Source organism: Artibeus jamaicensis, unplaced genomic scaffold (assembly GCF_021234435.1).
Source record: "Artibeus jamaicensis isolate MK-2021 breed Jamaican fruit bat unplaced genomic scaffold, CSHL_Jam_final contig_444, whole genome shotgun sequence".
Taxonomy (NCBI): Eukaryota; Metazoa; Chordata; class Mammalia; order Chiroptera; family Phyllostomidae; genus Artibeus; species Artibeus jamaicensis.
In genome coordinates, this window is record NW_026521831.1 from 8,332,623 (window position 1) to 8,359,329 (window position 26,707).

Genomic DNA, 26,707 nt, shown 5'->3' on the forward strand with positions numbered 1-26,707 from the left:
AGGTGGGGGTCGGCGCTCCTGCCCACCCTCAGGGAGCTGCAGGAGACACTGGGTGGGAGAGGCGAGGGCAGGGAGGGGGCTGGGAGTCCAGACCTGGGCGCACGTCCACCCGTGTCCTCTGCACTGTGTGGCCTGGGCTGGTCACTGCTCCTCTCTGAGCCTGCTCTGTCAGTGTGTGCAGGCGGGTGCTGTTCGAACCACTTTCTGCATATCGGCTGGTTTCATGCTCACGGTGACCCCGTGGGAAAGGTTCTGCTATTGCCCCATGGCCGTGAGGACACTCAAGTGCAGTGAGCTTAGGTTGTCTGGGGCCGCAGAACTGTTAGGGATTTGAAGCCACGGTGCACTTAGCCAGCGGTTCCCGAATGCGCGGCTCCCAGCCCTTGTGTGTGCTGGCTGCCTCCTCCACGAGCCTGGCAGGGTGTGGGGGGACCTGGGACCTCGAGGGATACAGTGGGCACAGTTGTGGGCCCTTCTGCCTGGGACCAGTGATCCCAGACTCCTGGTACCTTCCACACTGGCAGCTGGCACCGCTCCCAGGTGCCCCCTGGTGTCCACTGGACACTTAGCAGTGCTGCCTCAGTCACCGTGTCTCTGCCCTGCATGGTTACGGAGGAAGCAGAAATCCTGCCTGTTCTCTTTGAGGGCAGCAACACCAATGGGGCGGAGAACAGGGCTTTGGTGTCTACAGGCTTGGGCTTGAGTCCCAGCCCCCCGTTGGGTCCTGGGCAGTCACTGCCCCCACCCCCCCAGTTGTTTGCTTGCTGCCAGACGAGGCAGCACCGCCTCCAGGGGGAAGGTGTGCGGAAGGCCAGGTCCTGTTCCCTGCAGCGAGTGTGGCCACAGTAAGGTGCTGTCGGCTCCCTCTCTGTGGTCCTGCCAGGAGCCTGGGTGTTGGGTGGGAGGCGTGTGGCAGGAGCTGGTGGGCACAGTCGAGGAGGACAGAGAAGGTGGGCCGTTGGTCCCCGAGGACTGCCGCTCCCCAGTCCAGGCTAGGGTCTAGCCTTGGTTTTGTGCAGGAGGCTGGAGTTGGGGAATCAGCCCAGTAGGAAAGTTCTTCCCCCCCACAGTGGGTTACTGAGGAGATGGTTCTGATGATGCCTGCCTGCCCTGCCTGTGGAGTGAGGCCGAGGGGCTGTGCCCCTTCAGGGGGCCTGGTGGGAGGGAGGACAGGGCTCCAGGCCAGGCCAGGTCAAGCTCCTGGAGCAGGTGGCCCTGGAGGTGACCTGCGGGAAGGGGCTGCCTTTGGGTGGGTGCTTGGCTCCTGGTCTCTCTGCCAGACTTCGGGGTGTATGGGAGAAACACTGTCCTCAGTTTCACGTTGGCCACTTCCAGCCACCCAGACCCCACGTTCAAGTGCGGGTGGAGGTTCCACAGAGTAGGATCATGCTGGGCTCCACAGTGAACTACCCCCACCCTAGGGCAGGTGGAGCAGCAGTTGTGATGGAATATCTCAGCCTCGGTGATGGAAAGTGAAGAACACGTGTGTCCCAGAGTCCATGGAACAGCGAGGCACGTATTCGCTTCCGCTGCATTGGTCTCGGGTCCCCGCCCTCTCTCTTGGGGCACCTGGGAGAGGCCAGCCCCACCCGGCACACATGAGGAATCCGTGGGCTGCAGGCCTCCTGCGGGCTGCCCACCTCCGGGGCCCACAGCACCCACAGCGCCCTGATCGCTGGTGACTCAAACGTGGTTAACCTCGGCCTCACCTCCCAGAGGCGGCCACTCCTCACAGTCCAGAATCTGTCCTTCCCGACCCTTCTCGTACCCAAACAAGTACGCTTGTGCTTTAGAAACAAACAGAAACAGGGTCATGTTACATACGTTCTCATAACAGCTTTTTTTCACGTGATGGGTGTCTGGGCTCCTCTCCACCATTCTGGGCCCAGAACGATGCTGGAGGTTGGGGGTACCCATCCCCCTCGAGGCAACACTGCTGTGTGTGAGTGGTGGCCTCCTCACTTGCTTGCTTATGTCGGGCTTATGGGGTTGTTCCAGTTTGTTTGTTTGTTTTAAGAAACATAAACTGCGCTGCCATAAACATAGAGCTTTGCATATTTCTGAAAAATTAATCCCTAGAAGTGGAGTTTCTAGGTCAAAGATCGTTCTAAATATTTCCATGTTGGCAGACCGTGCTCAGGGGTTCTTCAGAAGGTCTGAAGAAAACTCGCTGCCAGGGAAACCGTGCCTATCTCAACTTGCCTTTCTTCCACTGTTGGCAAGATTGAGCATCTCTTCGAGTGTTGATTAGCCTTGTGTATTTCAGTGTGAGAGTCTTTTCATGTCATTGGCTCAGTGTTCTGTTGGGTTGTTCGTCTTTTCTTACTGGTTTCATTAGAGCCCTTTTTGTAGTTAAGGAAATTGCCTCACTGTTTCAGAACATGAACTGTTTCAGAACATGAACGGTTTCGTTGATGAAGTTCCCTCTTGGCTCGGGGGCCAAGCTCACATTTTCTGCTCTGCTTTTAGAATGTGTACTGCCAGAGAGAGCCCTTCAAACATTATTTTTATAATGTCTTGAAAAGCAAAAGGGCTGCTGCACTTGGGAGTCGGAGCTGAGCAGGGGCGGCCCGTGCCCACGGGGCCAGAAGGGGCCATAAATCACTGGGAACAGCTGCCACGGAGCTGACCCGGGTTTCAGCGGCTGTCTCCATGAGTGGGCGCGGGGCTCCTGAACGTCCACCTGGGCCCGAGCACACCGGGTAGTTTTTCCTTGCACACTTCTATGTTGACTGTAATTGATCTGAGGTGTCTCCGTCTGCATGACCAGTTCTGGGCATCTTTGGAGCGCGGGGCCCTTGCCCACCCCTCCCAGGTGACATGTCTTGCCCTATCGGCCCTCACTGCCTTCACTGCAGCCATGCCAGACCTCTAAGGCAGCCCCCTCTCGACCCTTGATCTTTGTCCTTGGTTTCCTCTTCCTGTACCATCCTCACCATCTCCAGCTTTGGGAGTTGGCTCAGGCCGTCCCCTCCAGGCAGCCCTCCTTGCTGCACCCTTCCTTCCCTGTGTGGGTCTCAGTGCCCCCCTCGGTTCCCACAGGCCCTGCTGCCCTTGGTCACAGCCCATCCCCCTGTTTAGTCACATCTGCTCAGTGCTCTCTTCCCCATCCGACTGAAGGCCCTAAGGGCAGGAAGTGTGTCTTTGGGGACCTTGACTCCCCGGGGCAGTGCCTGGGACATAGCAGGTGTTCAATACATGTGCAAACGAAAAGGTATTTTTAAGAATCAGATACGTAAGCTGACATAGCAGGAAGAGGCAATGGGGGTTGACCTGTGGCAGGTGGGCTGATGGGCTTGGGGACAGAGGAGGGGATGTTCCTGGCTGTCTGTGGTAACGGGCTGTGGAGGAGGTGATGTTGGAAGGGGGTGTATGATTGGGCGCACTGGAGAAGGGGGGCTACCCTTCTGGAGGGTGACAGGAGTTCGGGACACACGGGTGTCTCTGCTGCTGGCCGGTCCCTGCCGAGTCCCAGGGCCCCATGCACCGGTGTGGGCCGAGCCTGCAGGTGGAGGCTGGGAGGCCGCTGCCCGGCTGGGGGAGAGACTCTGAGGGCCGGCCTGGTGAGGTGAGAGGTGGTGGCAGTGGGCTGGAGTAGAGGGGACAGGGCCCAGAGAGATCGTAGCGGTGGCATCGACGGGCATTTTGGTGACAGGCATCATGTCGGGTGTAGGCGAGTGGGGAGGAAAGGGGAGGGAAATGCAGTACAAGCCACAGCCGGGTTGCCCATGAGCTGGGACGGCAGGGCAGGGGGCACAGGTGATCGGATGGATATCTCCATGGTGCTGAGAGAGGCCGGGGTGGAGGGGCTCATAGTCAGCCAGTGCCAGTAAGCCTCCCAGACTCTGGGCTTTAGCAACTAGGAATCCGTTTCAGCAGCCGAGGTGTGGGGAGGAAGGCTTCCTGGGGGCAGGTTACAGCAGGGGCCTCGGCCAGGCAGGTGAGAGAGAACGAATTAGCAGCAGGAACAGAGAACGGTCCCTGCCGGGGAGAGCCTAGCCAGTGCTGGGCACAGGGCTGGGGTCAGGCCTTCTCACTGGTCCTGCCACCACCCTGGGGAGTCTGGGAGCCATTCTGAGCCATCCCCCACCCCCACCCCCGCCCTCATGTTTTTGGAGAAGATGGAGTTCTGGCCCTGCTGGCTCAGCCTGGGCCCAGCGCAGTCCCCTGCTCCCTTTCTCTGGCCCTGCTCGGGCCCAAGCCCAGACCCAACTTCATGTTCTAAGCACAGGGTGCTTCTCAAAGTCATGCACTCTGCCACCAAGTGAGTGGTGACCCTCTGGGGTGGCTCGGACGTTTGCTGCTGGTCCCCAAGTCTGAGGCCTGCCCTGGCACATGGCTGGGTGGGCAGGCCGTCTCCCTCCTCTGCTTGATGCCAGGAACATCGTCTGGACAGGAAAAAGCACTCTTCGTCCCTCCCGTCTCCACGCAGAGCAGCTGGGCTCTTGGAGATGACCCTGGACTTATTGAAATGGTGGGGCTTTGAATAATCATACGGCGGGGCTGGTGGGATCTGCCGCCTGGTACCTGCTTCGCATCTGTTCCTGTAGCAACTCATTTGACCCTCATGCCTGCAGGCCTGCTCTTCCCCCATCTTACAGATCAGCAAACTAAGGCACGGAGAGTTGACTTTCTCAAGGTCAAACATGCCCAGGCAGTCAGGAGTGGCCTGCGCACAAGGGCCCAGGAGGGGGAGGGAGGATCTGCTTCTCCTGGGACGGACACAGAGGGCTGGCTGGTTTCCTAGTGGTCTCCAAGAGTCAGCTCCCCAGGCCCCCCAGGCCCCCAGGCCCCACATCCCCGGGGCTTGCTGGCTTTCAAGGGCCGTCCACAAAGTTTTGTGTCTTAAACAAAACTAAACTTACTGTTTCAGTCTAATCTCACCCGGGCCTGGATAAGGGTATGAACATGATCCATATGAGCTGTCGTTCAGTTGTTTTCACCTTTTGAAGCCCGACTGCCCTCCTCCCCCAGATCCACCCACCGGCCTCCAGGGGCCCTGGGGCTACAGGGAGCCCTGCGTCACCTATCGTGAAGGGAATGCAGAATGACTGGAAGGACGTATTAGGGGACATGTGGGGACAGAGCAAGGGACTATTTTAAGTGTAACTGGGAGAATTAGCAACTAAGATTGGGTATTCTCACATATCTGAAGGAGGCCGAGGAAGGGTGGGTGGAGACCTGGGCAGTGAGGGTCTCCCCAGAGAGCCCCCTGCCACCCCCGAGAGAGAAGGTGAGGGTGGAGCATCGCGTGGGGCCGGCACGTGGCGTGCTAGGATGGGATGCAGGGCCCCTCCCTGGCCAGGTCAGCGGTGAGCACAGGGAGGACAGGGGCCGCCCCCTGCAGTCTTGTGTCCGGCCGTAGGTTGGAGACCAGCTCCATTTCCTCTCCTCCTGGCCCAGGCCAGTGCCCGCGTTCCCATCCGTTCTCCATAATTCCGAATGACTGGGGCAGCTGCCATATCATGAGCCAGAAAGCCGCTGGGGTTGTTTTCAAAGCTGCTGAAACTTGGTTCACCCAGAACATGCAGGACGTCTTTTACTGTCTAGGATTCAAGAGCACATGGCTCCTGCCCCTTAACAATGTAACAGCAGAGGAAAGGTGACTTTGGACAATCAGACGCTGAGTCATGAACACTGGAGCCCTGCTTACTGGTGGGCCAGGCTCTCCCAGCTTTATTCCCTTACGTTGACAGCGACAGTGGCAGTGCTGTGCCAGACCAACAGCGCCACACAGTGGCCAGCCGGGAAGTTGCAGGCCCCCTTTCTTCCCTGTGCTGGTTGGTTCTGCAGCTCCGTGCTTCCCCTCTCCTCTGGCTTCCAGTGCTTCCAGGTCTCTTTTGTTTCATCTCACACATGATGGTTCTTGATGCTGCCTGCCTCCTCCGAGCAGTGAGGGGCCAGGGGTAAGGCCGGTCCTGACCCCAAGGAATGTACTGTCTGGTTACTGACTCGGGACCCAAAGGTGGACATTGAGTAGGGTACAGGAGCTGAGCCACCAACCAAGGTAGCAGCATCTGAGAAAGGTGGTGCTAGAACAGACGAGGCTGCTGGTAGCCGAGGCCTGGCCAGGCGCCATCGGGAGGGGCAGTGTCGGAAGACAGCTGTCCTCGGGGACTCCAGGGAACGTGAGGATGCAGGGACGAGCGGGTCGTTGCCAGGGGAGAAGGGAGTCCCAGAGGTGTGTGTGGCAGTTGGAGAGGAGACCCCTCCACAGGAGCCCGGGTGAAGCTGGGAACGACCTGGGGGCTCTGCATCCTGAGAGGAGCGGGGAAGTGTGTTAGTCCGCTTGGGCCGCCATGACAGAGCCCCACGGACTGGTGGCTCAGACGACAGGCACTCATGTTCTCGCACTTGTGGCGGCTGGAAGTCCAAGGTCCAGGCTTGTTTATTCTAAGGCCTCTCTCCTTGGCTGCTAAGTGGTTGTCCCCTCCCTGTGTCTTCTCGTGCTTGCTCTTCTGTGTGTATCAGTGTCCTGATCTCTTCTTATGAGGACGCTGCTCGGACTGGGTCCTAGTCATTTGGGTCCACTCTAAAGCACCTTGACGTAATCACCACTTTAAAAGGCCCTGTCTCCAAACACAGTCACATTGTGGCGGGCCAGGGTTTGGGGCTTCAACACGTGACTGTGGGGTGACATAGCGCAGCCCGTAACAGGAGGCAGTCAGCACGGAGTAAGGCTGCTGGGAGGAAGTCCCGCCTGGTGCCCGGCCTCGCGCCTGTCCTGTCTGCATCCCAGGAGGACAGGCTGGGGCGATGCGTGGTGCTGGGCAGGCTGGGGCCACGGCAGCTGCCTGGACCCTGGGGTGGAGCTGTGTTTAGGAACTATTTCAAGTGTGGGGGAGGGGACGACCCTGTGAAGTAGCTACTGTTGTTCTCATTTTCCAGCGAGGAAATGGAGGCAGGCGAAGTTACTTGGCCAGGGTCACGCAGCTTGTACGAGGTGGAGCTGGGACTCAAACCCAGGCAGCCCGAGGCCCCTGCAGACCCTCCAGGTGCCCAGTGTGTGCAGAGGGGCCTCCTCCTAGATGTGTGGGAAGGGGGCGCATAGAGGAGGGAGCAGCCTGCCCCAAGGCGCGGAGGAAAGCGGGTTTCCCAGGCCAAGACTGGGCTGGAAGGAAAGGCTTGCTGGGCAGGAGGACCAGCTTGTGCGGAGGCTCAGGCCTTGCGAACCAGGGCATTTGTTTTTCCCTGAGTCCTGTTCCTCCCCCCGCCCCCCGTTCAGTGACACAATGGACCTCCTCGCCCCGCCTGCATAAGGCTGTTTCCTGCCATACAACACGGGACCTTGGGAACCGGGAGGAGCCCAGGAAAGCAGGACCCAACCCAGCCGTGAGAGGCAGCATCTGGGTGCCTGGAGCCAGGAGCGGTGGGAGCCCCAGTGTTGGTTTCATTCACTGGTGTGATGGGGGTTTGGCTGTGAACATAGCAGACAAAGCCCCTGCTTCACGGGGCCCACAGTCTGCCTGAAAGGAGGGGACCCTGGTCGGCGCAGCAGCTCTGTGGGTTGGAATGGGTTGAACTTCCCACTTCCACCAATGCCCGCTGGGCTGTGGCCGCCTCCTCCTTGGAGCCCTCCCTGGCCTTTCCCGGACGCAGGGAGAAGGCTGCCCTCCTGCGCACACGCTCCCTAGTGCCAGGGCTCGGGCTGCTGCCACCCTAGTGTCCTGGGGTCGCGAGCCCCCATCCATGGGCTAGAACTCCAAGTCAGATGCTCTCTCCTGGCCCTCCTCCAGCACGCCCGGGGCCAGGCTGCTCCCCTTGTGTCCACTTCTGCCCCTGCTAGGAGCTGGGGATGGCAAAGCACCCATCGCCACCGCCGAGCTCGTGGTGGCATTTGTCCCAGAGCCGCCCCTCACCTTGCGGGGACAGTGTGAGCAGATGGCAGCACCGGCCCTTGCCCGCGCCCCCAGGAGGAGCTGGCTTCTTTACCTGGCATTTTGCAGATTCCACGACACTTTTTCTTGTCCCTGATTGTTACTGCGACTCCAGCAAGCAGACAGGACAGGCATAGTACGACCCCGTTCTACTGGTCAGGAGCCCAGGAGCTGAAGGGCTGCCTGGACAGCCTGGGGAGCTGCTGGAAGTGCGTGTTGGTCTCGGGCCCATGTCTAGGCCTTTGCTCACTGTGTCTCGGGGGCCTGGGGGTTACATGCCTCAGCGCGCTCAGTCAGGAGGCTCGTTGGCGGCAGAGTGACCTGACATGCTGAGTGAGATCATCGCCATGTTGGCTGTCATCCTCCCTCATGATACTGACCCAGGGGGGTGGGTGAGCACCCTCTGTGGCTGGTGCCCGGCAAAGTCCTGCGGTCCCTTTGGGACACATGGGACACATCACGACACAGTGTGGCAAGAACCATAGAAATGTCAGTTCCCACAGCTGCAGAACCCCACTTCCGGGAGCCTGGTCTGTGGGCGTGGTTTGGCACAAGCACCAGACTCTGCCCGAGAGGTGGTCACTGTGGTCCTGCCTGCGGGGGTGGGGGATGGGCACAGGCGTAAATGTCAGACTCCAGGGGGAAATGTCACCCGTCAGGTGACCGGGACATGCAAAGTCCTGGGAAAATACTGGTGGCAGCACTCAGTCAAAACAGTTAAAAGGCAAAGTTGCGTTGCAGGGGCAGCAGGGAAGATGAACAAAGCTGCTCGTGCCCGAGAGGGTCTGAGCTGTGACCAGCCAGGTGGGCGGTGGCTGTGGCTGCTGCGCTGTTTTGAAACGGCACACACCCTGGCCGGGGCAGGCCTCGGGGCAGGGGGAGAGCGGACCGACGGAGCTGTGTGGGACGCGGGGCAGGCCGACGCAGGCCCTGCGTCCGTTCTGATGGGGCCCTCGTGCCCGAGGAGCCGGCTTTGGGCGCTGCGTTAGGGCGCTGCTCACCCCTTTGCTCCACAGGTGGGCACCTGCCATGTGCCAGGCGGCATTCTGGGCACTGGGCCCGTGGTGGTGACCAAAACCACAAGGCCACGCCCTCGTGGAAGGGACGTTCTAGCGAGGCGGACAGCCCACAACACACTCAGTCCTCCCCGAGGCACGTTCCAGGTGAGCTGATGTCACCTGGCCGCCAGGAACACTCAGCCAGCCCCTGGCCACCTGGGCCCCTGCCCTCGGCTGCCGTCCAGCTCCTCACCCCTTGGCACAGCCCTCACTCACGGCCGTCACCCTCGTCTCTGTGGCCCTGCCCATCACAGAAGCCTCAGAGGATTCCAGCCCCCAGGGACCGTCCCTTCCCTGGGTCTGGTTTGCATCAGCTGCCGTCTGGATGAGGAAGCTCAGCCTGTCCAAGAGAAGGGACCCAACGCAGAGCCTCGTCACAGCTGCCCCCGGGCCCAACACCGTCAGTGCCCACTGAGGCTTCCTTCACGGCCACGTGCAGAGGGCCTGCCCTGCCAGCGAGGGGGAGGCCGGCAGCTGGACACGGACCATGGCCCCGACTCAGCCTACCTGCTCTCCGGTGGGTGTCCCCAGGTGGCCTCCCAGAAGCCCCCCAGGGAGCCTGGGCTCCCAGTTTATAGACGGGGGAGCAAGACCCAGCAGAGTTCCATCGTTTCCAAAGCTTCTAACCGGTGGGCAGCTGGCCTGGGGCCAAAGTCAGGCGGCACCCTCACAGTACCGCCTGCCCACGCGGCCACCCCCAGCTGTCCCTCTGGTAGCCCCGTTTGTCATCCATCATTTGTCTAATTGCTAGCCTGTAGCAGCTGCCACCAGTCGGATGAGAGTGTGACCACTGGCAAAGTATGCAGGGCAGTGTTGTGTGACTCGGGACACCTGAGGTCTCACCTGGGGCCTGCCAGTAACTTGCATGTGGCCTTGAACTATTCTCCCCCAAACTCATGGACGTGGGTGCACCACGTCCCATCTCCAAGGGCCTCCAGCTTCTCACTCTGACACCGGGGGCAAAGAAGGGAGACAGGGGTGATTCAGTTTCCCAGGGGCTTCTGTTTCAGCTCTTAACAGAGCACGACCCCCCATCTCACCCAAAAAAGCCTCTTTCCAACCCCCATCCAGACACACAGACGGGGAATAAACAAGCGACTCAGCCCTTCTCGGGGAGCCAGAAACAGCCTCCCGGGCTCCCAGCGCTGCCACCTCTGGAAGGGGCCTTTGTTCTGTCTCTGGGCCCAGGAGCTGCTGGCGACGTGACGAGTTTCCCGGGGTGGAGCTGGGGGAACCTCCGTTGCCAGTTTGTCACACAGGATGGGCTGGCGTGTCTGCTGCCACCATGGCGCTGCAGGGCCTGGTTCCCTCATCAGCCCAGATGCAGGGCCCATTCCCTCGTGCTCCCGTGTCCTTGCTCAGCTGTGCCCCCCCAGTTGTGCCCCCACTTCGCCCAGCAAGCACCCCTTGTGCTTTGTGTTCACTGCCGACCCTGCCTGGTAGTCCATCTTACCTGTCAGGAAATCAGTCTGGTTTGTCGTCCGGCCCCTGTGCTGGAAGGCAAACACCACGAGGGCAGGGGCGCCTGTGCTCGGTCGTGACGGTGACCTGTCTCCAGCTCCTAGGGTCTCGTTGAGTCCTGACACACTTCTTTGTCGGGTGGTTGCTGAAACCACAGTCGGAGCGAGTGGTCGTCGTTTCTAATGGACGGTGGTCTCACAGGCATGTCAGATGGTTTTGGCTGCAAGTTCCCCGAAGGTGGCTCAAGCAGTGAACCCCTCACGGCTTGCTGGAGAGGGGGCGGGCTGAGTGAGGGCCACGGGTCCCTGCCCGTGGGCTCGGCACTGCCTTCGCCCAAGGCTGGGCGACTGAGCTCGGTTGGACTGAGGACCCTTCCCAGCAGTGTGAGTGGGCGGTGGGCTCAGTCTCAGCCCAACCCCTGGAGCAGCAGTGGGGTCCGCAGCCAGTGGCGCCTGCACCTCGGGGGTGGTCAGCAAGCTCCACGTGTGCCCCTCTTCCCTTGGCGCAGTTGGTCCTTTGCCACCTCTGCTGGATCCTGCACCTCCCAGGCTGCCACCTCATAGATCAGAACCTAAAATTTCGGAAAGGTGGGGGTATCTGACCTCATGCTGGACGTGGCCCATTGATCAGCTACGTGTTATCTCTGCACTTCATCTGGACCCCCGGCACTTCCAGGGGCGCTCCCCTGCCCTGCTCTGACTTCACCCTGGATCTGGCGGGTGGTGGACGGGATCCTGCGGGTTCGCTGGTGGATTTAAGGGGCCACTTCGTGTGACACGTTCGCTTAGCCCCGTGTCCCGTGGAGTGTTTCTCTTTTTCTTTTCTTTTTTTATTGATATAGTTCACTTACCATAAAATCCACCTTTTAAAAGTATACACATGATTCATTAGTTTTGAATATACTCACAAAGTGGTACATACTATCTTATTGCAAAGATTTTCATCACCCCAAAAAGAAATGCACCCACCAGCAGTGACTCCCTACTCCCCCCCATGACCCCGGTCCCTGGTGGCCACAGTCTTCGTCCATCTCTACGGATTTGCCTATTCTGGACACTTTAGGTCATTGAAGGCTGGCAAGATACGGCTTTTGTGACAGGCTCCCTTCACGTAGCGTGACGTCTTCCGGGTTCATCCGTGCCGTCGCGTGTCTCAGCACTCCCTCCCTTCTGGGCCCAAATGTTGCCCCTCGTGCACCCACACCGCGTCGTGTGTGCCCACTCATTAGCTGGCAGACGTTCCGGCCGATGCTGCTGTTTGACTGCTGCGAACCATGGTCACGTGAGCACTCCTGAACAGGTGTTCGTGTGGACACGTGTTCCCATTCTCTGGGTTATGTGTCCAGACGTGGAAAGGGTGGGTCTTGTTGTAACTGTGTTTAACTGCGGAGCTGCCGGACTGGTCCCCAAGCAGCCGCCGCTCTCCACCCGCACTGGCAGCATCAGCACTTGTGGTCCGTCATCTGTCTCTCTCGCTGAAGCCGTCCCGGTGGGCGCAGCGTGGTGTCTCCCTGTGGTTTGTATGTGCGGCTCCCGGTTGGCGAGTGGTTCTGAACGTCTTCTCCTGAGTTTTTCTTGGCCTCTCATAGGTCCTATTTTGAGAGCTATTTAAATCCTTTGCCCATTTTCAGTGTGGGTTGTCTTCTCATTACTGGTTTATTAATAGTTCTTTATATATTTTGGACACTAAACAGATGAGTGATTTGCACATGCTTCCCCCATTCCGTGGGTTCTCTTTTCACTTTCTTGATAGTGTCCTTTGAAGCACAGAAGTTTTTAGATTTGAGAGTGTCAAATTTGTCTACTTTTACTTTGGCTGCTTGTGCTCTTAGTGCCTAAAGAACCGCCACCTGCCCCACGGCCGTGAAGATTAGACCGGCGTTTTCTCGGACAGTGTCCGTCCGGTCGGAGGTCGGAACTCAGAGCCGGACCCGACTGAGTGTGTGTGTCTGGTGTGAGGCAGGAGCCCCGCTCTTCTGTGTTATTATTACGATTTTTACATGCGAATGTCCACGCGTCCCAACCCCATTTCTTGAGTGTTTGTCCCCTTGTCTTAGCACCCTGGTGAAAAGCCATGGATGGTAGCCATGTGGTCTAGTTTTGAACTTGCAAGCCAGTCCTGTTGAACCTCACGCCGCCGCCATGCTCTCTGGACTGCGTGGCGTTGTAGTAAGCTTTGGAATTGGCATGAGTGAGTCCTCCCAGCTTGTTCTTCTTTTTCAGGGTTGTTTTGGCTGTCTGGGCCCACTGCATTTTCAGGAAGGATTATTTCCATTTTAGGATGACCTTGTCCATTCCTGCACAAAACTGGATTTTAATGCAGATGGCGTCGTGGGCATTTTGCCAGCTTAATAATCTTACATTTTCTATCCACAAACGTAGCTTGTCTGGTCATTTTGTTATTTTTTAAATTTGTTTCAACAGTTTGTTGGTTGCAGTGTTTAAATTTTTGTTAAGTTTATTTCTCAATGTCTTTCGATGCAATTGAAGTGTAATTATTTTCTTAATTTCACATTTGGATTATTCATTGCTAGGGTATAGAAATACAATGGTCTTTTTGAATATTGATCTTGTACCCTGCAGTTTTGCTGAACTCATTCATTGATTCTAATCATTTTTGGGTTTCTGCGTGTGAATCCCCTGGGATTTTATGTGCAAGATCGTGCTATCTGCTCCTTCCTTTCCAGCTTGCGTGTTTCTTACTTCCTTTTCTTGCCTAATAGCCCTGGCCACCGCCTCCAGTGCAGTGTTGAGCACAGCAGGAGTAGAGTCCTTGTCTTGCCCCTGACCTTGGGCAGAGAGTCCTGTCTTTCACCACAGGGAGGGAGTTTCTGTGGATTCTTGTTGATGCCCTTCCATCAGACTGAGAACAGTTCCCTTCAATTTGTATTTTGTTGAATGCTTCTATCACGAGGGGGCATTAGACTTTATCAAGTGCTTTTTCTGCATCTGTCGATAGGATCGTGGGGTTTCTTCCCTTCTGTCTTTGTGCAGAGGGTGCTTTTTCTGCTGGAGAGGCCGTGGTCAATGGCATGGACCCGGGAGCCAGCTGCCCAGGTGTGAGCTGTGTGGCTGCAGCACTCACTGTGTGAGGGGCACTACCACTCTGTGCCCCGTTGTCCTCCTCTGTGAAATGGGGCGACTGCTTCCTCATGGGGTTCTTGTGAGAGCACCCACAGTGCTTTGCAGGGGACAGCATCTGGCACACGGCAAGTCCAAGTGCAGCTCGCCAAGGTGTGGACCATTAGCAGTGACGGAGTGTGAAAGTTCCAAAGGGCTGGGGTGGGAGAAGTCGAGGAGGTCATTGCAAGGCAAACATAAAAGCTGGGATGAGTCACCTGCTCTGGAAAGTCTGGCGGCGGGGAGCCTGGGAACTCTTCCGGGACTCGGCCTGTTGGCCCCAGGCGGTCTCTGAATCGCCCTGGAGAGGACGGAGCCGAGGTGGGGCGCTGCCAGCCCAGGTGAGCGCCTGTGCTAAGCCTGCCCTGCCGCACCTTGCGTATTCGGACCTGAGTCACGTCCCTCTGTTGGGGCTGGACCGCAGGGCGTGTGTCTGCAGCCCTGAGCCTTCTCGCACCCGCTCTCTCCCTCTGCAGTCGTAGAGGGTCCGCCAGCCTATCCCCAGAGCCTGCACCCCAGCTCGAATCCAGGCTAGGGGTGCAGAAATTGGCTGGTTTAGAGAATGGCCTCCAGACAAAAGCCAGGGCGTGTCCCCGCCCTGATTTTCCCGATTTACCTTTTCCTGGCCTGCCATGGGAACCTGGCCCTTCACCCAGCGCTCCGGCGCTGAACTTTATGTGACCTTGAGCCTCTATTTCAGTGTGGGTGCACTGTGACAGTGTAGTGAACAATCTGCGGGGCGCCTGGGGGGCTGTCTGCCAGGGCTTGGCCAGCTCTGGCTCCAGACTACCCTCCTGGGGTCCCTCGGAAGCTCTGCAACCCTGAAATTGGCCCACACTCTTGCCTAGTTGGAATTTGGACTTTTGGGGGTGAGGCGACATGGAGGGACATTGAAACCCCTTTAATGTACACTGTGTGATGCTTGGCCTCCGTCTTTATGAGGTATGCGAGGCTGGACCTCAGCTCAGGCTAATGTACTGACCTCCTAGCTGGTCGAGTGGCTGAAATGTTGTGGGAGACGAGCTATTTTGCTTGTTTACTTTGGTTCATTTTCCAAGTTTGTGTGTGTGGGGGGTGCCCCCACCCCACTAATGCTGAGCTTTCTTGGACCCTGTGCCCAGAAGTACCGGGTGGTCCCACCTCCTGAGGTGGTCTGATCAGGGAAGGGCGCTGGACAAGAAGCAGTAATAACAAACCAGTAATGTAACCGAACACTCAGTAGGCAGCGCCGGAATGCATTTGTTATGCCACGGATTTGCCCTCACTCAGGGCCTGGCACTGGCCAGAGGTGTCCGGTGAACAGGGCAGACTCAGCTCCCAGATCTTTTCCAAAAACCACATGCTTAGAATCTACTGGGTGGGCGCATCCTCCCACCCACCAGGGCCCATCACCAGGGCCACAGCTCAGGAGGCCCAGGTGATGAGGCGGAAGCCACGGAAGCAGGCAGCGCTGGCTGGGGGCTGGAGGAGGGTGGCGGGCATGCTTGAAGGAGTTGGGAAGCGAGACAGAGCAGGCCTTGGCTGATGGGGTGGGTCGGGAGCCCCGCTGGCCCTGCCAGGGGAAGGCGTGGCTGTGCAGGCACCACTGTCACGCCCTGCAATCTCCCGGCCTTGGTTTCCTCCTGGGGGTTGTTTTGCACACTTCAGACGGGATGGGAGCGAAGCCGCGGCACAGTGCTGGACGGCGCCGAGGGCTGTTTGCAGGCTCAGTTCTGTGATCCTCGTTAAGCCGATACAGCGTGTGGCAGGAAGGGGAGTCTTCAACGAGCCAGGAAAATGTTCTCAGTTTATTGAGTGAAAATTCGGGTTATGCAACAGGATTCAGGTATAAAGCTCCATGTGCATTAATGGGCTTGTGCCGCGATTAAGGCAAAGGAGGTGGTGGGAACGTGTGTGGTTTTGACTTTTCTTTTATCTCCGGTTGCACAATTGCATGTTGGTTTTAAAATTATAGAAATGTTTATTAGGCGGCATAATTTTTTTACAGATTATTTTTAGAGAGAGGAGAAGGAGGAAGAGAGGGAGGGAAACATCCATGTGTGGTTGCCTCTGACACACTTCCTACGGGCCTGAAACCCAGGCATGTGCCCTGAGTGGGAATCGAACCAGTGACCCTTTGGTTCATAGGCCAGCACTCAGTCCTCTGAGCCACACCAGCCAGGGCAGGTGGTATAATTTTAAAATATGCTGGTGTGTGTGTATGTTTGTGTTCACACACAACTGTGGAGTTTGGGGTATCAGATCGGGAGAGCAAGGTTGAGGGTGGCCCTCGAGGGGTGGGTCTGTCCCAGGAATTGGGCCCTGGGTGGCTGGTGGGCAGGCATGGTGACCCGGCGTCTCCCCCGTCCACAGACGACAGGATCTGCTCACCGCCCTTCATGGAGCTGACAAGCCTGTGCGGGGATGACACCATGCAGCTCCTGGAGAAGAACGGCCTGGCCTTCCCATTCAGTGTGTGCCGCCCGGGGCCCTGCTGGGCGGGCGGGCGGGCGGGGCTGTTGGGGCCCCTGGCTTTAAACTTTTGGAGGGTGGATAAAGGACTTCTCAGCCAGGGAGGGCCTGGCCTTGGGTCTTTCCCTCCCGTCCTACCCGCCCCCTACACACACACACACTGTGGAAATGGGTCCTCGGGGGGTGTGGACAGAAGGTTCTCTTCGGCCCCACTCCGCCTGAGCGCAGGTGCCAGCCGCTGTCCAGCCCGAGTGTCTCCCCGCCCCACCTGCCCCTCCCCCGAGGGGCCCCTCGAGGTCTGAGTTTCCCGTTGGACCCATCAGGTTGGGCTTTGTGGGTGAGTGACCTCACTGATTCCTCTCCGCTTCTCTCTCCCCACCCACCGCAGTTTGCAAGACCAGAGTGGCCCACGGCACCAACTCGCACGAGGTGAGTGGTCGGTCCGAGCACCTGGCACGGCCGCCCCGGGCCCTGCGGCCCCCCGCGTCCCACTCCTTGTCCTGCTCCCGGAGGAGGAAAAGGCATCCTCTCCGCACCCTCTCGTCCATTCTTTATTCACCCAGGCACAGGGTGGGCGTGCTGGACAGTAGATACTTGAGCCACAGAGCAGACCCTCTGGGAGAGTCTGGCCCTGGGGCCCACCTCGGAGATGTTCCCTGAGACCTCACCAATGACCACAGGTGACCCCCGGTGGCAGTGTCCCTTGCCCCTGGCATGCGTGTGTGGGTCAGTGTCTTCAAACAGACCCTGGCATTGTGCTGCGGTACATGCTGTGATGCGGGCTGCGGGGCCACAGGCACTTCTGCTCCTGGGAAGGAATGCGGGGGTGGGGGCCGAGGCCTTGCTGCGAAGGTCAGCTGTCTCGGAGTTTGGGAGTCCTCTCGGAGCCTTCCCCGTCCGGGCCGCCTGGGCTCCATGCCAGGCCCCGGGAGGGAGCAGAAAGGCTCAGAGCAGCCAGACTATGTCCCCGGAGCCCACGCTGTGCTCGCAGGCACCAGCCCCTGCCTGCCAGCCCTCCGCCTGTCCCGTTCACCCAAGCTCTGTTTGTCAGGGGTGTCAGGATGGAAGGGCACCCACAATCCCAGTGTGACTGCACCGGCCCAATCAGCGCAGCTCAGCCTGTGGGGAGGGAGGCAGGCTGCCACTCACATGGACCTGGGCCAGGCCCCTCCCTGTGCTCGGCCTGCTCTCTGAGCATCTGGCCCAGGCTTTTAACCAGGGCTCCGATGGTGGCTGTGAAGCATTGGGAGCGGCTGTGGGAGCTGCCATGGGGCCCAGCCCCAGCGCAGGAAGTGCTCACCGCATCTGCTGGGTCATTGCCGGAGGGGCCGTGGTGCTGGGTCGGATCCCCAGGCACTGGGCCAGTGCCCTCAGAGGAAGCTGTTTCACCTCTCAGTCTCTCAGTCTGGCTCCAGCCCATACATGTGCCCCCCTGTGCTGTTTCGGGGAGGCCCCCCCTAAGGTGGACGGTCTGGAGTGTGGAGACTCCCAGGGCCTTGGTACTGTGGGTCTCCTGCCTCCTGGGCAGTTCTTAGCCCGAGAGGGGCACCCCTCTCATGGGTCTCCACAGCCCACCTAAGCAGGGGTGCCGGGGGTGCCGAGTGCAGCAAGGAGGACCCCGGCTTCTAGCTGCTCAGCCTCTGAGTGGCACCTGTACGTGCCACTGGTGTGCTCACAGGGCTGTTAAGTGCTGCGCTTTGTTTTCAAGCCAAGGCAAGCACACAGGTGTGCTCCCCAGTGGAGTGTCCCCCCACTTGGTTTTAAACCACCGAGCCAAAGCCCAGAGCACCCCACCCAGAGCCTGTCGCATGGACAGAAGTGGAGCTCAACAGGGCAAGCCCCTGCCTGTGTGGCTGCGGTGTGACCCACACCCGGCCCTCCTGCTGCCTCTGCTCCCGTCCGAAGGCCAAGGACACAGTCACTGTGGGCACGACAACACTGCCTTGGAGGTGCCTTGTGGGGACACCCCCAGGTCACTCACACAGTGGGGAGAACAGGGCCTGTCCTGGGTGCTCAGTGAGGAGCAGCCCTGGCCGTCTGTGGGGCCCCGGCCACAGGCCTCCCAGCCCCTGTTCCACAGTCTCCTGCTTTCTGCCTCCCGCCCCTGGGCCTTCGTGGAGGGTCCTCGACGGATGTCATAAGGGTGGGGTGGCACACAACCGGGGGTCCCGTTCCCGGGCTGCAGTGTGAGCAGCAGAGTTCTGCTGTGTGGCCAGCTCGGCCTGACACGGCGAGCCTGATGGAGCTCGATGGTCACAGTCTCTCCCCACTTCCCGAGTCCTCCCGCCGCAGGGCGGAGACGGCCCCGCGGCAGGGGACGGGTGCGCCGCTGTGTGCGAGGCTGCAGGCCTTGTGCCGACAGAGCCCTGTCCCCCCAGATGGCCATTGTGTTCAACCGGGAGGGCCTGAGCGCCGTGCAGCCGCCCTGTGTTGTCCAGAATTTCATCAACCACAACGCCGTCCTGTACAAAGTGTTCGTGGTCGGCGAGTCCTACACAGTGGTCCAGAGGCCCTCGCTCAAGAACTTCTCGGCGGGCATGTCAGGTAACTGCCCCCCTCCCTGGGCGGTTGCCCTGGGCACTAGCCCCTGCCCCCCAAGCTGTCTCTGGAGGAGGCAGCGATGATCTGAGGGGGGATTGACTTGTGTCCCTCAGGCTGAGAGACCCGAGTGCCCCTCGGAGGTCGCACGGCAGTGGCACTGGCAGGATGCTGCTGCCGTTCGGGGCACCCGAGGGGTCTTCCAGGGTGGCTGGTGGCTCCACCAGCTTTTCTTCAGCTGCTCACCTGACATCCACTGACCCGTGGCCATTTCCAAAACAGACTCTAGGGTGAGGGTTTGCTGGTACTGGGGCTCCTCAAAAGAACGCCCCAGTGGTTCTGAAGGCGTTGCCAAGGCAAGTTCCGGAAACCTTTGGAATGGGGCGGTGTCTGGAACAGAGTGAGCCTGGCTTTCCCAGAGGCCCCTCGGAGGGCGTTTGCTGCCCTGGTGGCTCGAGCACCCAGTGCCCGGGCTCTGTGAGGGGAGCCCTCCACCACTTGGGGGGGCGTCCCTGCTGCACTCTCCCCCACCCCCCAGCAGACAGACGGGTCTCCCTAAAGTCCCTCTGCCGCAACTACCTGTCACAACCCGTGGCTTCGGGCCACTCCCTTGATTGAAGCCCAGCTGTTTTTGTCCTCCTCTCAGCCATTTTTCCTGCAGACACGCTCCAGGGCCCCAGACGGCTGTCAGGGTTCAGCACAGCCCAGGCCTCATCCCACCCCAGCACCCCCCACCCCCACTGGGACGGGCTGACCTGGAGCTGGGCTGACAGGTGTCTGCGGGCGACTTGGCTATGTGACTGTTTGGGAACAGCAGGTGTTCTTGTAAATTGTGGGCCTCGGGGGGTAGGGGGGCTGATATTTTTTCAAAGTCCTCTTTATTATTTTTTTAAAAAAATAATATGCTTTAAGTCTTTGGAAAATGCATTGGATTAAGAGCACTTATACCTTAGGTGGTTTCCTTTTTCCTTTTTTAAACGTAATCACTCCATCTCTCAAAGAAATGTACCACAGTTGCCTTCCTTTTCCACATGAAAAGTGTCCCGCTTTTCCTCCTGGTTGCACAGGGCCGGGCCAGTGACCAGCGGGGTGAGGGACTGTGTCGTCTGTCTCAGGACGAGGGCTCCAGGTTGGCGTGTCCTTCTGTGGCCACTTCCGAGTGGCCAGTTCACGACAAAATGCAGACCGGGCCAAATGAATGAGTAGACAGACCCACCGAGCTGACGGAGAGACATTTCTTGTGCTGAGGCAAGCCGAGTGACTTCCACCGTGTCCATCTCCTGTCCCCAAAGCCGATCCCGTGTCCCCTGGGCATCGCCCAGGGAGCCACCGCGGCCTCGTTCTTCTCCCAAGCGCGCTTTCTGATGAGAAGCGCAACCTGATGGCGGCCCTTTGAACTGGACCGGTTGGTGGGGGCCTGGGGCTCCAGGCCCTTCCCAGCCCCCACTCCCAGTCTCTGGTCCCCTTTGCCCACCATGACGCCGGCTGCTGAGAGCAGTTGAGCAGGATTCTCCAGGACATGGGTGGAGGGGACAGGTCCTTCCCTCCATAGCTGCCCTGCTCTGGGGTTCTCAGGTGCACTTTGGTTTTTCTGTGCTAACATCTCTGGAGTCCGGTGTGTCTGCAGCCAGTGGCACCTTGCAGGCTGTGTCTACTGCAGCTAAAGTCAGGCTCTCACGCAGGGAGTGACATTGGATGGTGCCAGCCACCAGGGGCGCCTCCCTTCTCTGCCTGTGGTTCAGTCTCGGGAGCCCACTCCCTCTCTGCACCTCCTCTGCTCCCCCTCATACAGTGGGCTTATTTCTTGTTTCCGTTCCTCTGTGGACAGCGCCCTGGTGACCCTTACCATCTGGGACCTTTTTCCCTTGGTCAGGGGGGCAGGGGCTGTAAAAGAACAGTACCACCTAACACACAGAGGGGTCAGCCGGCTTTTTCTGCAAAAGGTCAGAGAGTGAGTATTTCTAGCTCCGTCGTGGTTATCTGATGCTGCCACTGAACTGTGAAAGCATTGTAGACACCATGTAAATGAATGGGCATGACTGTGTTCCAATAAAATTTTATTTATAAACGCAGGTTGGTGGGCCAGATGTGGCCTGCAGTCTGCAGGTCTCTCACCCAGAGCCTCTGAGGCTCGGTAAACGCCGTATTTCCCTGGGTGAACCTGCCGTGCACCCAGCCCTGGCGAGAGACCCGGTCAGCCACGCGTCTGGTCCTCGTGTACTTGCGTTTTAGTGGGCGAAACCGCACATCAGGAAAGAGGTGGTAAAAGGACTCGTTGTAGCACCAGACGAGAGGGTCCCGGGCCCCACTGCGTGAGGGGAGCTCCTTGGACAGGGCAGTCAGGTCTGGAGCTCTGAAGAGGTGACAAGCACCTGTAACTGTAACAGGTAAACCTGGTCCACCATCTGCAGCTCTGTGACGTGCCCCTCCCCCTCCCCCAGAGAGAGACATGAAGATTAAGCAAAGGACCTGAGGAAAATGTGGCCGTGGACCCTGGCCGCACCGTTGAGTTACTGGGTATCTGGAGATTAATCTTGTCATTCGCTCCTCTTATTTTGTAAGCTGGGGACAAAAAACCGATGTTCTTCTGGTTGGTCCCCTTCCCCCACAGGGAGACGTGACGGCTCCAGGGCTCCGTGTCGGGGACAGAGTGGGTGGGGCCCAGGGCATCCTGCTAGCAGCCTGTGAAGGCCTGGCCAGGCCACCGTTAGAGGAACTGGGCATCCTTCCGCTGCCCGAGGAAATGGCACTGAAGGTCACTCTGACCCCTTCCGCCTGTCTCGGCTTCCCGTAGTCTCCTTGGTCAGCAGCTCCCAGCGTCCTCACTCTCTCTGTCCCTGCTCCAGCCACACACAGGGAGGGTCTGGGCCAAGGGCTGTTCTCCCTGTCCTACATGAGTAGCCCTCTGGCCAGGGCCTGGGCAGGGTCAGCCAGGAGAGGAACAGGTCTTCCTCGAAATGGGCCACACTTTGGATTGATCTTCAAGCCACAAGGAGCTGTGGCATGGTCTGCCCAGCTCATCAGACACTGGACGGCCCTCTGAGCATACCTCTCCTCCCAGCTGTGGCACGGCTGGGCCCCTGCAGTGCACCCTGTGGCTCCAGCCGGCTTTCCAGCCTCCCTGGGCTTGTGTCTACTTGCTCTGGGTGGCCCTCCTACCCCTTGGCCTGCTCTGCCATTCTGCCTACTGACCTTGGGCACCCATAGGGTGGGTGGGAGGCGCCCTGAGCTCAGTGGGGCTGGGCCAGGCTGGGGTACGTGGAGAGGAAGTGGGCAGCACCTGCAGAAGGCTGGCGGTTCCAGCCTCTGGCCCGTGTGGCTTTTCATGCCCAAGGCTCACTCTCTTGGCCGTCAGTGCTTAGGAGCAGAGGTTGGGGAGCTGCTCGGCATACGTCCTGCAGGGTGCTTATTCTTTCCAGGCTCCTTCCCGGGACCGTCTCTCGTGCCCCTGGTCTGGACCGGCTCTGGTCGGAGTGGCGGGAGGACTGCTGGGCACGCCAGGGCGGCCAGGGGCCTGTGTACCTCGCTAGCGGGAAGGACGCCAGGTACATCTCAGCGCCTGCCTGCTCGGCCTCTGCCCCGACCGCTTCCTCGTGTGTGACTGTCAAGTCGCCATGGTGTGGGAGCCCATGGGAGCTGGCGGCAGCCAGGGAAGGTGGCCTTCAGCCTGGGCCCTGGTACCCGATGCAGCTTGGCCTTCCATCCTGCGTTCAGGGCCTGGATCCCTGCAATAAGCCAGGTGTCCCGGGGCACTGAGGCCAGATGGCGGCTCGTGGCCCTGGCCATGCTTGGAGGTTCCCAGCGTGGCGATAGGCAGCTTTTTCCGGAACCGGCCCGGGGCTCGTGGTTGTGAGGTTCTAGGATTCATGGGCCGCTCTTCCAGGTGCTCGAGAACATCCTCCTGACGGGCCAGCCGACCTTCCCTTCCTGGGGGACAAATAGAGAACCGGCCTCGCCACGCTCATCAGCCTGCCTGTCTCGGTGGAACTGATGGACAGGGATAAGGCGGGCATTGCCGTGGGCTGTGGCAGCTTCCAAAGCCAAACGGGGTGCCTTCTTGGGTATTTCCTGCAGAAGTCTACCTTCTGAGTTCCCATTTTCTCCTGAATAGTTGGAAAACAGCAGAACTCTTCATGTTTGGAACGTTCCCGCGCCGACGGCAGCCTGGCTGTTCCTCAGGTGCCGCCCGGAAAAGGAGCTCCTTGGGCAGACCCTGGCGGGGGCCGGGGAGGCCGTGCGAAGCGGCGTTCCTGGGCCTCTTCATCCGGGCCTTCAGTATTCACACGTGCGGCGTTTCCTGCTCACAGAGCCACACGCCCCGGCCCCCTTCCCGACGCCGGGTCTGGAAGACACACGGCACTTTGGGGAGGGGCCTTAGGTGTTGGGGCCGGATCTGACCCAGTGTGGTGGTAGCCTTGGTGGGCTCTAATGAGCCAGTCATTTCCATTACATGTGGGAAGAAGATTCGAGACAGGAGCCCCGAATGGGCGTGTGTCTGTCTGTGGGGTAGTGTCTCCTCGGGGTTGGGGGTGCCCAGCTCTCTGGAGCCCCAGGTGGTTGCTGCTGGACACTCAGACTGAAGGCTCTTGCGGCCATTGTCACTGGTGGCTGGGGTGGTGCTGCCCCCTGGTGTCCGGCAGTGGAGTCACCATCCCTTTCAGCTACTAACCGGCTTCCCCCTGTGTTTGCCTTTTCAGACCGTGAGTCCATCTTCTTCAACAGCCACAATGTGTCCAAGCCGGAGTCGTCATCAGTCCTGACCGAGGTATGCCCCTCCTGCTGTGGGCATGCGCTGGCTGTGGGTCCCAGGGCGGGGCTCTCCAATGGAGCTGGGTGGTTGGGACCCAAGGAGGTTGCGAAGGCCCTTCTTGCTTCCGGCCTTCGTACTATTGACTTTCATACTGTGCCTGCACACCAGGGTTACTGCAGGTGGAGATTTTCTGACTCTTCTCCCTGCGTGAGGGAATCCCCCCAGGCAGGAGGCATTTGGTGGAAGGGGGGGGGCACTGCCATCTCCTTTTGTCCATGGGAGTCCCGTGAGTGTGAGGAGCCCGCTGTTCCGTGGGTGCTGGGCTGGCTCCCGGCAGTGGTGGTCAGGCCGGTGGTCAGAGGATGTTGCCCTCTTGGATGCCCTGTGTTGTTGCAGCCAGGCCCTGACCTGGCCTCAAAGAGGCGGGCGGCAGGCAGGGCCACCCTGCTTTCCTAAGGGTGGAGGCTGAGCCCAGCGAGGCTGGACGGCCTCACCAAGCTCACAGGGCTGTTGACCCCGGGCAGAGCTGGACTGGACCCTGATCGGTCCGATTCCGAAGCTGGGCCTTCCAGAAGTTTAGGACTTTTTATCTTACTGTAGACTGTGAAGCAGACATTTAGAAGTTGCCACAGGGCCACCCCCCCAGGTCTCCTCCCCCGAGTCCCAGCCGTCCTGGCCGTTCTGGGAGGATTCGCCTGTGTGCCCTTCGCTGTCCTGGGCTGGCCCACCAGGGAGGCCCAGCATACACTGGGCCTCGGACCCCGGGCCCTCCCGTTCCATGTCAGGGCCTGAGTTCACCTTATACCTCCAGCCCAGGCCACCGGTCCCTTTCCCGTGTGTTTCCACTTCCTCTGAGGAGCCAGCTGTGTGCTGAGGGTTTGACAGAGCACAGGTGTGGGCAGGGACCTGGGGGGAGCACGAGCGTCCTTCGAGGTGGTGACAGACACTTCTCAGGAGTGAGTTTCCCAGTCAGGGAAGCCTGGGGGAGAGAGAAGCAGGTGTTGCCCTCGGTGCCTGGGTGTGCGCATTCCAGGATGTCAGTAGTCCAGGCAGGGAGGTGGTTTTTTAAAGGGTTTTCTGGCCTCCTAAGCTTCAGATGCTTAGGCGAGCCCAGTTCCACAGGGCTCTTCCCTGAGCTGCTGTCAGACATTGCTCAGCCAGGGCGGAGGGCAGAGGGCAGTCAGTGCTCCGCAGACCTCGGAAAGGGCTGGGGCTGTGACCTAAGGCCAGAGGGTCCCTGTGAGGGCCACAAGCAGAGTGACCCGCCCAAAATGACCGTGAATAGTCACCTGTCTCCCACTCAGCCTGTCTCTTCACCTGTAAAACGGGAGTCAGCCTGCAGGTATTCCGGGGCCTGTCTGCCCGTCTCCCCCATCACAACTCCTGGCTGCTGTTCAGGAACCCCCAGGACTGAAAAGGGAAATGCAGCTGGCTGTCCCTTTTCCATTGAGGACGCAAGTCTCACCAACACCCCTGCAGGCCGGCCAGGCACAGGGAGCTCCATTCTCGACATGCCCCTTATCCTCCTGCCCCTGGGGCACTGGGCGGGCCAGCTCCTCACCCACTTTTATCTCTCCTGGGCACCTCTGCTGCCCCCTCACAGCCGTGGGCTCCCTGCAAACCTCAGCAGCTGTCTGCTGAGCACCCCACTCTCTCGGCACTGGGGTTGGGGGGCCCTCCATCCCTTTTCCGTCTCCTGCAGGGAGCAGGACCTCCTCCTGGGTCCTACCCCCCGGGAGGGACCCAGGTCCCACACCCAGCTTGCAGGTCCCAAATACCAGTGTAGGGTGTTGGCTAAGGGTGTGTGTGCTGGGGACCGACCCCAGCTCCACTGTGCCGAGGCTGTGTGTTCTCTCCGAGCCTCGGTGTCTCCATCCTGCCCCGCAGGGTGGCTCTGGGCCCAGGGAGCTCCCGGCACAGTGCCAGGTGTGTGGCGTAGCCGGGACAGGTGAGCCACCTGGTGCTGCTCACTTCCACCATCACAGACCTACTTTCCAGAACATCTCCTTGCTGATTCTGCCCACAGGCAGGATTCCCAGGCCATTGTCTTGCCCTAGGTGGGTTTGATTTCAGATAAAGGAAGGGCTTCCTAAGGATTTCTGAGATCCCTTAGCTAAGCTGAGAAAGTACTTTTATAAACAGTGTGTCACGAGACTTCGTACTGATGCCGCAGCCAGACCCCCACTGCTGCTGGGCCTGGGCTGTGAGCCTTAGACATCAGCTTCCTGGACCCTCGCCACAGTCCCACAGTCTCACAGTCCCACAGTCCCACAGTCCCACAGTGTAGGTTTCTGTGTCACCCCACTTACTGGGGTGGGAAAACAAGACCCAGGAGGGTCGCCGACAGCTCAGGGCCCACAGCGGGCAGGACCAGTGGCCAAGCTGCTGTGTGGGCCCAGCCTCTGGCTCCTCACCGGCGAGAGGGACGGGCAGGGTGGGCAGGTGCTGAGTGATGGGCACCTGCCACAGCCCATGAGAGTGTTTCCCTTGTAACATGCCAAGACAGCAGGATTGGGGCACAGAGTCCCACCTTTGTGCGGAGCCAGCGGGGGAGGGGGGTCACGCTTAAGCACAGCCGCTGCCTGAGTGCGGAGTCCCAGCTCGGCACAGGTTTGGCAGCTCCCCCTTCGCCACTGCAGCGTCCTGTGCTGGGATAAGGACCCTTTGTCCTTGGTGCCCAGGGCTCTGTCTCCAGCCCTCCTGACCCAGCCTCCCTTTTTTTCCCAAGATTTTATTTATTTATTTGTAGAGAGAGGAGAAGGGGGGGAGAAAGAGGGAGAGAAATGTGATGTGTGAGAAAAACATCCATCAGTTGCTTCTTGCATGTCCCCAATGGGAGACCTGGCTTGAAACCCAGGTGTGTGCCCTGACTGGGAATTGAACCGGTGACCTTCGATTTGCAGGATGACACCCAGTCCACTGAGCCACCCCAGCCACAGCCAGCCTCGCTTTTTTTAAAGTGGACAAGTCAGTGGCATTAGGTACATTTGCTGTATTGTGCAGTCACTCCCTCTGTCTAGTCCCCGAACATTTTGGCCACTTTGATAGGAGCCCCGTCCCCATTTAGCATCCCTCCCCCCTCCCCCCAGCCCCTTGAACCACCACCAGCTCTGTGCCTCCGTGGATTCACCTCTTTGGCCCGTCACGTCGAGGGAATTGTCCGATGCGCGTGCTGTCGCGCCTGGCCTTTTCGCTCAGCCTTGTGTTTCCGAGACTCATCCACGCTGCGACAGCGCGTGACACTCCTCTGTGTGGGTGACGCCGTCTGTTCCGCTGGCCCTCTGTCGATGGCACTCCATTGGTTCCTGCCCTTCGACTCTGTGCGGAGTGGCCCTGTGAGCACCGGCACACCAACGCCTGCCTTCTTTCGGCCCTTTTGGGCTCGCGCCCAGGAGTGGGGCTGCTGGGTCACGCAGTGACTCTGTGTTTAACGTTTGACCCAGCCTCACTTTC

The 26,707-nt window shown here is 59.4% G+C and overlaps 1 protein-coding gene across 2 annotated transcripts in view; it reads left to right on the plus strand.

Moving 5' to 3' along the window:
* Positions 1-26,707, plus strand: part of ITPK1 (inositol-tetrakisphosphate 1-kinase) — a 129,027-nt gene that overhangs the window by 96,643 nt on the left and 5,677 nt on the right. Inside the window, exons 1-5 of one of the 2 annotated variants that reach the window (XM_037130228.2) lie at positions 15,198-15,340; positions 15,868-15,966; positions 16,355-16,395; positions 18,345-18,510; positions 23,202-23,269. In XM_037130228.2, coding sequence (XP_036986123.1) covers positions 15,325-15,340; positions 15,868-15,966; positions 16,355-16,395; positions 18,345-18,510; positions 23,202-23,269 — 390 coding nt within the window. In that variant the 5' untranslated portion in view covers positions 15,198-15,324. Of the gene's footprint in view, positions 1-15,197; positions 15,341-15,867; positions 15,967-16,354; positions 16,396-18,344; positions 18,511-23,201; positions 23,270-26,707 lie in introns of those variants that run through there. The other variant, XM_037130226.2, reaches the window with a different exon arrangement.